We start from the raw sequence: 12,215 nt of genomic DNA, 5'->3' as shown, positions 1-12,215 counted from the left end.
GCGCCCCCCTCGCAGCCGATTGGCCGCCGTCACGGGAGGAATCCGATTGCACCGAGAGGAGATTGAAACGCACCACTTCAACGCATGCGTCACTTGGATGACATTTAGCATATTTTCATTTTCCTCCGCACACGGAGTCCCTCTTACAATCAAGTCTCCGCTTCCACTGCGAGGCAAAAGACGAGTGCAGAAGAAATGCTGTGCAAGTCGAAAACTTTGTCTCCCTCTTTTGGCGAGACTGCAGATTTGCTTTGCACTACAATGGTCAAAAAGTAAAATAATTTGGGACTAGTATATCTGTACTCGTTAGCCAAACTATGAAGGAAAATCTCATAGAAATCATTAGACAAGGTATTTAAAGAGAATGATTAACTTCACATGATAGTTATTCTTCATTTCTTTCAGATTTCATTGAGACCCTTTCGAGTAGACATAACTGTGGCTTTTCCTCTCATCCTAAAATGTCAGCCACTTCCTTCAGCGTGTCGCCCCTCGGCCCTCAGCTCCACATTCTCCTGACACGCAACAAGCCCGGTCATGATCCGTGTGCAGCGGTGATGATGAAGAGCGAGAGGACGCCCGCCGAGCGGCAGAGCAGCAGTGCAACCAGAAGTACATCAATCAAAAGCAGCTTTCAAGTATCATCCACATGACTGAGCGCTTTTAAAAATAGCAAAATAGCCAGGCCGTGTTTTTTTGCCCCCTCCGCAACTTGGAGAATTGGACCTCAAGCATCAAGACGGGCGGGCGGGTGGTACCTGCCCCCATTTGGATGCTTTTCATGTCACGCTCCGGACGCTATCGATAAACAAAGTCGGGACACGCCCCGCCAACATTTGTGACCTTAACTTGATATCCGGAGCTGGCAATTTCAGAAGCTAAAAACAAAGCCACGTTTTGTACTTTTGACCACCAAATCCAGTTTGAATGAAAACTCAACGTAATTATGCTACTGTGTCGATATTTGAAATGCCGGTCACGCTCGAGATGACTCCGCTTTAATTGAGTTTGTTTATGCGAAAGGCTTATTTGATTGAGACATTTCTATTAAAGCCACCTTCGATAATTGATTGGTATAGAGAAACTTCCCCCCCAATGCCCCAAGAAGCCACACGTCCAAATTTGGCATGTATCGAAACGGGCGCTGGACATTGTTGACGGAGTCCAATTATAAGCAGAGGCGAGTAAACTGCCAGCAAATGGCCCTCAGGCTTTGACAGCTTCCAGACAGAAGAGAAAATGGGAGGGAAAAGGCGGTGGAATAAAACGCTCTGACAGCAACCCCCGCAGAGAGGGAATTGGATCATATCCCAAAGCTTCGGGCTTGGGCTTGAGGCGGAGCCAACTTTTATCATATTCCGTCATATCGGATTTAGATCAAATTTGGTGTAAATTGTCAATTCGGAGCACGGTGTCAGGAAGGTGCCGGAGAGAGGCGTCGCTGTGATTTATTGGCTCGGGCTAAGATGCCCAAGCGCGGGGCTTCAATATCGCACTCGCACAGCGCTCGCATTGAGCCAAAGTTGCCAAAGACAGCAACAAAACATCTAAGAGGGCTTTTACTGAAAATCGGATAAGGTGCTACCTTGGCCGCACAACAGCACAGCATTATAGGACCAAAAAAAAAAAGGCGGATGTCTTCCTTCTCACCGGCGCTAGCAAAAGGCAAGCTCGACTCAATGGATCACAAAAAACCTGAGCATGAAGAGGGACAAGGTCAAAAAAATGAAATTCCCGACACTCAACAGCTTTCAACGGAATTGAAATGAAATGAAACGGGCTGCTGCTGCAGATAGAGACAAGAAAGGGTAAGCGAGGCAACTTTGAAGTTTGTTGAAGATGACAACAGCCACCGCAATTGAGATGGTTGATACTCGAGAATGACAAACAAATAGCAAAATGGATCCAAACTGTGCCGCTACCACCAAGGACCAAAGGCTTTTTGTCGCACATGCATAATTGAAAGACAGCAGTCTGTCATTTTTCCCCGTCTGGCTCCAAGGCGAGCGTCGAGGCCGGTTGGCCGGACTCGTCCGTCAGTGGCGCCGTTGTTATGACAAGCGCGTTGAGGTATGCGGCAGGAGGCGCCACCAGATAACGAGGCACTAGGATGGACGTCCCGACGTCCACTGACGGACAAATGAGCCCTGCTGACCGCCTTGCTGCAAATCCTCGAAATCTTAAAAATAACTAAAACACCATGTTATTGACAGAAGAGAGGAGCAGACCTTGCCGATTAGTTTTTTTTGCTAGCAATGCGAGTGGTCATTCCCCTGGACGGCGCCGCCCGACGTCACGGCGGAGGCAATTTCAGTTCATCAACTTTCTGTCAGGTGCAATTCTTTTCCGCCGCTTGCTTCGAGCGCAAAACAGTGTGGCACCGCCGTCTCGGGCCCACCGAGGCAAATTGCGCGAATTGTCGGCCGCTAGCCGAATCCATCTTGGGCAATTTTCATTACTCTCGGGATGCCGCCCTACTAAACAGCCAGCGCGAGCGAGCCAGTCAGATTTAATGATATTCTTTACCTTGCCGCTGCGCCGCAATCCCCGCGGGCGGGCGTGCATGCACGCATCGCTGCCACGACGGCGGCGGCGGCTGCTGCTGCTGCTGGACTACTGCGGATGGCAGGTGCAATCACACGGCGTCTGCAAACAAGTCAAATGAGGTTGATTTACTGTTTGCTTAAGAAATGGCGACCTGGAAAATAGAAGTAGGTGACATTGTCGTTGTTTCTTAAAGCATAGTTACTCGTATAATAATATATTTTTTTGAATTAAAAAAATACTTTTATTTTTGTACATGGGTTGTAAGCCATTACATTTTTATTTTTGAATAATCGTCATCGGTTAATCGACGCTTTCTTGTCTTCACCTTGACAGCTAAGATGTTTTGATGCTGATATTTTTCTTGCAGCTATCAAATAAAAGGGGCCTAGCACAAGGCATTCCTCCGGGCTTCCGACTCAACATATGAAAATCTCAAAGTCCCCCGCCTGCCGAGCGGCGCTCACCCGCAGTTCAAAGTTCACCTTATTTAATCATCATGCTGCCAACCAGCTCGCGGGGCTTCTTGCCGCTGATGAGTTCTTAAGGTGCCGGGCACTTGACAAGAAGACCCCCCCCCACCCGTTATGAGCTGACTTGATGACCAAGTTGGCTGCTGGGAGTCGACGGCAATTGTCGACACTGCGTGGGATGATTAAAATGGCGTTTTAGCTTCTTCATGTCATTTGTAAAAAAACAACAACACTCAAAATCAACTAACAAGCTTCTAGCTGAGGGCCTGTTGTGGCCCAAAAATGGGTCAGGGAGGGGTGGGTGGCTTGTTATGTTTGGGGGGAATATTTCAAATATTTCTCCCCGCCGCGCCGTAATGGACTTAATCTGCCCCTCGGAGTCGTCTGTCATCTGTTAACTTGTAATTGATGCTTCCTGATAGATGTGGACTTCACTTATGGGGCCTTGAGTTTGATTTATAACCCCCTGCCCCTGGTAGCCCCTCACACAGAAGAAAAAAAAAAAAAAAAAAACACAGCAAACACCCACGCGCGCACACGCTCGACTGACAGCTTTAATGGGAACCGGCGAGCCAACTGACAAACGTTTGCTCAGTCTTGTCAGGCGATGCCGTTGCTGAGCCCACAAATACCTGCAACAAACACAACCTCGAACGCATCGCCTCCGAGGGGAGGGGGGAGGAACCCGAGTCAAATGTATTTTTACCCGAGCAGACGCTACGAGTTGTGTAAACAAGAAAGACCCTCCTGGCTCAGGCTTTTTTTTGGGACGGCTCAACCTATTTGGCATTTGTTGCCGGGAGGCGGACACATCTCATGAGCGCGTAACTAGATTTCAAATCAAGTAAAAAACATGAAAATACGTTGAAAAGATAAATGGTAAAAAAATGCTAGCAATATCTCTATTTTTTAAAAGTGAAGACAATTTTAGTCCTGACATGAATTGGATTTGTCTTCGCGGGCTACATAAAAGGATGCGGCGGGCCATATCTGGCCCCCCGGCCTTTGCTTTGACACCCGGGTCATAAGTGATGCACGACTGTGTTCAGCTTGCGTCAACATGTCAATCCAGCGGCACTAATGAGTTCACGTTCGTCTAATGATGTTTGGATTTCGGACCGTTGCATCATCAGGGTTCTTCTGGAGCGGCGAGGTCGAAACCCGCGCGGCGAGGTCAACCGCCTCGGAAAACAAATCCGATCCGGCCCGACGATTGGCTTGAAATACAAAGTGCGGTTTATCTGACTTACTGAATAGGGAAGAGGAAAAGTCTTCCTCGGGAAACGATGCAATTAATATTCAATGATGTTGCCGCAAACGTCTTGAGTAGCTTCTCTAGGTGCTTGCGGCGCTGAACCTTATTTATGACAAACATAAAACTTCTTAGCGAGAAAAAGTTGAAAGCAGTAAACAACATGCCAAGAAGTGAACCGCAAGACTGGCTCGCCATGAACCATTTTGCTGGCCTAGATTTTTGTCCACTTCATCAGACACCCAAAAAGGAAGGATGATCCCCTGGAGGATGTTTTTTTTTTTCTTTCCTCTATCCCTGTTGGGCAAAAAAAAATCTCCAGCTCCCGAGTGGAGCAGCTATCATAAGTCATGGACACGCTTGAGTATCTAACAAGAAGGGTTGTCGTCTGCCCTCTAGTGGACGGATGCTGAACTGAAGAGCAAGACAAGTGAGCAGATGTGGGGCACAGTAAGCCATCAAGAAGGTGACAACATTTGTGTGGCCAACAAAAATGAGATGCTGCTTAAGCCTTTCATGAGGCTTTTTTTTTAATAAACATTATGAAAACTGTGTGGGGATAAAGATCTTTCAGTCACTAAAAAGAAAACACCAAGGTGTCAGGTGAACGTCTTCTTGCGAGTGATCATAGCCGACAACGGCAAAGGTCACCACTCCTGCTTGAGTTTGAAATTGAAAAGCTGTCGGAGAGGAAGAAAAAGAGGATAGACTTGAGAGCATGGAGAGGGAGGGAGGGAGGGAGGGAGGGAGGGAGGGAGTGGCTGACTGCTTGACATGTCATTGAGTTAGTGCGTCCTGCCTTGCGTGCTGGACCACTTCTGACTCACCATTACAAGCTTGTCATCTTTGCGCCTCCTTGACATTTTCTGCTTGCCCAGCGAGTGGCTACTTTGCACCGCCGAAAAGGTAAAGACGATTTGCATTTGATGGGGGGGTAGAAAAAAAGAAAAAAAGAGGGCATGCACTGTGATGTCATTCCATTTTTTGGTCAGATATTACAAAACGAGTTCAATGATCCCATAACAAGTTGCAATTCTAGTTCAGTATAGAAAGATTTCAAAAATGCTTAAGGGTTAGGGTTCTACCTACTAGATGGCTGTCTGCAGCATATATATATATTAAAAAAAAAAACTTATTATTATTGCATGCGAGCACAGTTTAAGACGGATTCTCGCCATTGAGATCAAAGCAAATAAGAAGCGTGGTGAGGCAAGGCGGGGAAGGGAACCATGTCCCGGCTGTACTACAAGAAGACGGGCAGCCCCTCCTACAGCGATCGCATCCCCCTGCGCATCGTGCGGGCCGAGCCGGAGCTCTCGGCCCTGGAGCGGGCCTACCTGGGGGCGGTGGGCAAGGGCGACTACGCCACGGTGAAGGAGGCCCTGGAGGAGGCCGAGATCTACTTCCGCATCAATATCGACTGCGTGGACTCGCTGGGGCGCACGGCGCTGCTCATCGCCATCGAGAACGAGAACCTGGAGATCGTGGACCTGCTGCTCAGCTATAATGTGCACGTGGGCGACGCCCTGCTGCACGCCATCCGCAAGCAGGTGGTGGGCGCCGTGGATCTGCTGCTCAACCACAAGAAGCCCAGCGGCGAGAAACAGGTACAAGGACACCCGTGGCCGCTCGAATCTTCTTTCTTCAACGCTGTCTTTTCCCCCGAAGCTCCCGCCCATCCTGCAGGACAAGCAGTTTTGGGGCTTCACCCCGGACATCACTCCCATCATCCTGGCGGCGCACACCAACAACTACGAGATCATCAAGCTGCTGGTGCAGCGAGGCGTGTCCATCCCGCAGCCGCACGCCGTGCTGTGCGACTGCCCGGAGTGCGTGTCCAGCTCGGACGTGGACGGCCTGCGCCACTCGCACTGCCGCCTCAACATCTACAAGGCGCTGGCCAGCCCCTCGCTCATCGCCTTGTCCAGCGAGGACCCTTTCCTCACCGCCTTCCAGCTCAGCTGGGAGCTGAAGGAGCTCAGCAGGGTGGAGAACGAGTTCAAGGCCGAGTACGAGGCGCTGTCGCGTACCTGCAAACAATTCGCCAAGGACCTCCTGGACCAGACCAGGAGCTCCAAGGAGCTGGAAATCATCCTCAACTACCGCGACGACATCAACCCGCTGCTGGATGAGAACACCAACGATCTGGCCCGGGTCAAGTTGGCCATCAAGTACTGTCAGAAGGAGGTATGTAAACCAGTCGCAAGAACAAGCCGCGCTCTCCTCTCCATTGTGTGAAGAATTTCCAAAGAACCCCTAACTATTGGCAAGGACACTTTTTGGTCCTAAAGACCTGTCTGAAAGAAAAATGAATTCAAAAATAACCACAAGGGAAGCTAGTCTGATTGGCCGGGAATCCCACAAACGCCGAAAGAAACTCCATTGTGATAAGATTGTTGACATGAAATGTTATAATTCCCGCCAACCTGAGCTTTATTATACTCCCAAACGACATCCTCATTCGGACAGGCGCTTCTGGTCCTAAAGACGCTTTATCAACTGGAATGATTGACTGTAAAACATTTTGAGCGCTCCCGAAAAGAAGCAAATGAGACATCAAGCTGTCGTTGGCTCTAAATTGTAAAGGCGCTGGCCTCGTGACAAGACGCGCGTGGGGATGAGCCGCAAATGGCTCCAAATGCTCGGAGGTGTCCTGAGGGAGCTTTGGACAGCCCCTAATTGCGAGGCTGCCTCTTAATGTAATGCATTACCGTTGCCTCCTCCGTCCCACGACAATTGGATTAGAGGCTGAGAATGACAAAGTCGTGCGGATTTCCCTGAAACTTGAAAGAATCAGACATTGCGGGAAAAATTATTGGCACAAAACTTGATGTCACCTTCAGAAAGTTGAAACAGATGGAAAGGCCAAAGGTCTTGGAGATCAGCTTTTATGATTGAATGGTTCAACTCGTGATACGAGCTATGTTCTGACCTTCCTCATTTGCAAGTTTGCATGAGATTGACGCTCAGCAGACGACCGCAAGCCTTTTACAGGTTGCTATTGTGGTTTGTCTGATTGGATGGCTCCAAGGTGGCTACAGACACGCTGCAGAAAGTTTTCAAGCACTTAGCAGTTGTCCACAACATCCATCCATCCATCCATCCATCCATCCATCCATCCATCCATCCATCCATCCATCCATCCATCCATCCATCCATCCATCCATCCATCTCTTCCTGCTGCCAGAGTTTGGGTGTTGATCCAAATAATAGCGGAAGGCTGAGATGCCGGACGGCGTCCATTGTGCCACAAAAATGCAATTTGGCCACTCCCGAGGCAAGATGGGAAGATTCAAAAGGATTCTGCGTGGAAAGATGACCTCATCAGCCAGCCCGCCACGGAGAGAATCCATTTGGCTGTAACGAGGTTAAGCTGAAATGAACTCCCGGCACCAGAAAAGAAAAAGATGCCTTGCAGATGTTTTGACAGCAGAGGATGAAAACCAGATTGGACAACTTGTTAGGGAAAGAAGGGATGATGAAAAAAAAATGAATGAAAAAAAGCAGACAAACGGGAGTTTGGTAAATAAGTCGGACCGTTGTGGATTGCTTTTTCGATTATTTGGTGGGCACTTGATTGATTGCGACCTTTGTCTCGTTGATAGTTTGTGGCCCAGCCCAACTGTCAACAGCTGCTGGCGTCGCGCTGGTACGATCAGATCCCGGGGTGGAGAAGACGGCACTGGGCGGTCAAACTGGTCACGTGTATCCTCATCGGGCTCCTCTTCCCAGTCTTGTCCATCTTTTACTTGGTCTCGCCCAAGAGCCGCTACGGCCTGTTCATCCGCAAGCCCTTCATCAAGTTCATCTGTCACGCCGCTTCCTATTTAACGTTCCTGTTCCTGCTCTTCTTGGCCTCGCAGCACATCGAAGCCCCGCAGCGGGACATTCAGGGCCCGGCACCCACCGCGGTGGAATGGATGATCCTACCCTGGGTCATCGGTAAAGAAGTTCTCGTTTTTCCCGGCGATTGGGCTCCCCGGTGGTCGTAATGCCACCACTTGCTTGTGTCTTGAAGGTTTCATCTGGACAGAGATCAAGCAGATGTGGGATAGCGGTTTCCAAGACTACATGGATGACTGGTGGAACATCATGGACTTCATTATGAACGCGTTGTACCTTGCAACCATTTCCCTCAAGATTGTTGCCTATGCAAAGGTACTGTACAAGTGTCAACTTCAAGTCAAGGCTGGAGTTGAAAGGTTTATAGGAGAGGTAGAGCATGAAGCAATGGAAGAGAACTTTAAAAAAAGCAGGGGCCCTGGGATAGAGCCCTGGGGCACACCTGAAGTCACTAAAGAGGTGACAAAAGGGTAGACTTAAGCCTGATGAAGCCAAGATCACAGCGGGCAAAGCCGTGTGTTCACTGACGGCGCATTTATTTTGCAGTACAGCGGGCGCAAACCCCGATGCAGCTGGGAAATGTGGCACCCCACTCTGATTGCCGAGGCGCTGTTCGCCATCGCCAACATCTTCAGTTCCCTGCGCCTCATCTGCCTTTTCACCGCCAACTCCCACCTGGGCCCGCTGCAGATCTCACTGGGCCGCATGCTCCTCGACATCCTCAAGTTCCTCTTCATCTACTGTCTGGTGCTGCTGGCCTTCGCCAACGGCCTCAACCAGCTCTACTACTACTACGGAACCGACGTGGGCGACAACTGCAAGGGAATCCGCTGCATGCAGCAGAACAACGCCTTCTCCACGTACGACCCGGATGACGAATAGCGTTACCGGCCGGCGCGGCAGACCTGATGTACGTTGTTGCGCTTGTTGTTTTTTTTAGGTTATTCGAGGCGCTGCAGTCGTTATTCTGGTCCGTCTTTGGCCTCATTTCCCTCTACGTGACACGAGTGAAGCCGCCCCACGAATTTACCGAGTTTGTCGGAACCACCATGTTCGGCACGTACAACATCATCTCCCTGGTGGTGCTGCTGAACATGCTCATCGCCATGATGAACAACTCGTACCAGCACATTGCGGTGAGGACGAACCTAACCGCTCCCGTTTGTCTGGCGTCGGCCTCTGACAAACAAGTCGTATTTTCTCCCGAAGGATCACGCGGATATCGAGTGGAAATTTGCAAGAACTAAATTATGGATGAGCTACTTTGAAGAGGGAGGAACGTTGCCGTCGCCGTTCAACATCATACCCAGTCCCAAGTCGTTTTATTATCTGACGGGATGGATACGAGCGCGTCTGTTTCACGTGCCCAGCATAAAAAGACTTGAAACTTTTGAAAGTTTAGGGGTAAGTTCTTTTATCAAATCTTCCTGGATCGCTTCCTACGCTGACAGACTAACGGTCAATTTACTTGAGCGATTACAGAGGCGAGCGGCAGACAATGTGCGACTAAACCACGAGTATCAGGTAAGGCGCCCGATCCGAATCGCCCAATCAGCGACGATCCATATATCACTTCCGCATCCACGTGACCTTTTAGGAGGTTTTGAGGAATCTCATCAAGAGGTACGTGGCGGCAATGATCCGAGATGCCAAGACGGAGAATGGTTTGACCGAAGAAAACTTCAAGGTAGGGTAAACCCGCCGAGTCGAAGAGTTGTCATTCGCTCGTGACGCCGTCGTTTGTCCTTCAGGAGCTCAAGCAGGACATCTCCAGCTTCCGCTACGAGGTGCTGGGAATGATGCGGGGCAAATGGCAAAGAGGCTCCAGAGTGGCCAGCTCCCCTTTCGCTTACCCGGGAAACTCCTTCAAGTATTCCCCCAAGTACTTCACGGAAGAGTCGTCGCAGCAGAGGCTGGAGGTGTTTGAGCTGAGCGGCCGCGGGCCCGGCCCGGGCGACGGCGCCACCGCCGTCAGCCCCGAGCAGACGCACGCCAGGCGGGCCTCTCTGAACCGCTCCGAGATGGGCTCAAAGTGTTCCGACAGCGCCGAAAAGCAGCAGCTGAAAAGTCCCAGGGTGATAGTGCAAGTGGCACGGGAGTTGGAGAAGGACTCTCAAGAGAAAGACCTTTCCTGAGAGCTGCAACCTGCTGGACGTTGATGACCTCAACAATGTTCACTCGCGGCCACATAGTATACGGGAAGAGATTTGGTTTGATCCCCCGCTTTGCGATAACGTACGGAATGAAGACGCTTTCCCGGCCGGCCGTGTTCTTGTTAGCTCGTGCGCTACATGAAAAAGTGCTGACGTGTGGAAAGTGAAGAAACAAGAAAGTATTAAATGTGTCAACTAAGTTGATTTCTCCTCCTCAAACTGTCTCTGTTTTTTTAAAAAGTAACAAATCATACAAAGCGTCGACTGCGGACCTCATGTTGAGGGGACAGTAAATTATTCGTTACTTTCATAAATGAAGCGGTTTCAATTTTGTTCTAATTATATAGTGCCGCATGCCACGCGACTAAATTATTCTGACACATCTTTGTAACTTCTTCTCAACGATGGGATACGAGGAAATGCAACTCCTGGAAAGTTTGCTGCCCAAATTGACATGTTGGCTTTTATCATTATTTCTGATGGACGCTCCAAAAAGAAATAATTTCACTTGGTGTATCAGCAAATTACAATATAAAAAGCAGCAGAGACACCGTGTCAAAGCTTCTATTTATGGGGAACGCTCGTAAGTTTATCTGCTTTGCTTTCAATTCTCACTCATCCTGTTTACAGTGAGGAAAAACAGTCAACAGTTGACTTCTTCTCCACGCAGAGTCTGTCTGTATACAAAAGTAGCTGCTAAGCTTACAGGAAATTCTCAACATGCCCAGCGCAACGCGTACGACCAGAATCTGAACATCCCGAAAAAGCAACTCGACCGCAACGGCCCCAAAAAGTTGCTATCAAACTTTCAACATCAAGCTGGGACTGTGGCAACAGAACGTCTGCCCTCTAGTGGAGGACAATGGCTTTGTTCTGCCGGTCAAATTGGATCATTTTCAGCCTCTTACATTTCCTGGCACAGCGGTTGAGAATCATTGAGCCAATCAAGTGGCTGCTTGACTGCTCACAAAATTTAAAAAAAAAAAAAAGGATCATTTGTATGCATGTTTACGAGTCAGTACTCAATAATTCATGGAAAATTGTGCAACTGGTTCCCTTCACTGGAAGCTGTGCATAAGGCACACCCACCAGACTGATATTTTCAACTTGTCAATTCCAAATTCCTTCTAGCCCAATGGAAAAATAACAATACTAGTGACATGATGTCAACTGCTGGCTGCTAAATAGAAAGGAGCTCAGGAATTTCCTCGCGTATGTCAAGGCATTATTTGCGAGCGTTGAGAATGGCAGCAGACTTAACGATGTGTCTGTCGAATGCACTTTTGAAAGTTTTCGAAGAAAAACAAGCTCCCAAACGCTGACGTGACGCTCAAGAGATTTGGGGAGGCACTAAAAGCTTCTGCGCTCGTTATGGCTTTTATCGCCGTCACCGATGGTGTGACAGGCGCGCATTTCGCTGTGTTTTGATTGTCGACGTGCAAGTGAAAAAGAGCGTCGACGGCGCGCTGCATCCAATTACGGCCGCATTGATCTCATCTGTGCCGTCGTTGTTGCTGCTGCGTGCACGCGAGGAAACTCGTCGCGTCTTCAAACGTCTGGCTTATCCACTTAATGTCCTCCACTTGTTTCCATCGACATGAAATATCAACACTGGGTAAGGAGTTCATAAAAGACCTTGAAAGTTGAACCTATTTGTGAATACAACTGTACAGCACATGCGGCAAAGACTACGAGGAATTTCCGCCAACAACCCAGGCTAAGGTTAACTCGTTGCCAATAGTCAAAATGTCTCACTTTGACAACATTGTACTACTTTCCTATCAAGCCAGGCTTTGGCGCCATCCTGTGGCATTTTATGGTATCAAGACGGACTATCTCGTTTGATTGTTATAGAGTTAAGACAAGTTTGATCTTCAAATAGTGACTGTAATTATGACATCATTTTCACTTTGAAAAATATTTGCAGTTTTCCAACATACAGTCAGTAAT

The 12,215-nt window shown here is 48.9% G+C and overlaps 1 protein-coding gene across 2 annotated transcripts; it reads left to right on the top strand.

The window, feature by feature from the left end:
• The first annotated feature begins 5,070 nt into the window (after positions 1 to 5,070).
• On the top strand, positions 5,071 to 10,776 carry trpc4b (transient receptor potential cation channel, subfamily C, member 4b). Of its 2 annotated transcripts, none has more exons than XM_037268276.1 (10): positions 5,071 to 5,875; positions 5,934 to 6,456; positions 7,875 to 8,211; positions 8,288 to 8,427; positions 8,659 to 8,972; positions 9,053 to 9,248; positions 9,322 to 9,516; positions 9,595 to 9,636; positions 9,710 to 9,799; positions 9,864 to 10,776. In XM_037268276.1, exons 1-10 carry the CDS (start codon positions 5,499 to 5,501, stop codon positions 10,245 to 10,247), a joined length of 2,598 nt encoding a protein of 865 aa, XP_037124171.1. In that variant the 5' UTR covers positions 5,071 to 5,498; the 3' UTR covers positions 10,248 to 10,776. The 2 variants fall into 2 exon arrangements, with proteins under 2 accessions (XP_037124171.1, XP_037124172.1); XM_037268277.1 differs by having other exon boundaries at positions 5,499 to 5,876; positions 5,938 to 6,456.
• Positions 10,777 to 12,215: the final 1,439 nt, after the last annotated feature.

The sequence above is a fragment of the Syngnathus acus genome, chromosome 13, assembly GCF_901709675.1.
Source record: "Syngnathus acus chromosome 13, fSynAcu1.2, whole genome shotgun sequence".
Taxonomy (NCBI): domain Eukaryota; kingdom Metazoa; phylum Chordata; class Actinopteri; order Syngnathiformes; family Syngnathidae; genus Syngnathus; species Syngnathus acus.
This window is presented reverse-complemented; position numbering and strand designations above follow the sequence as displayed.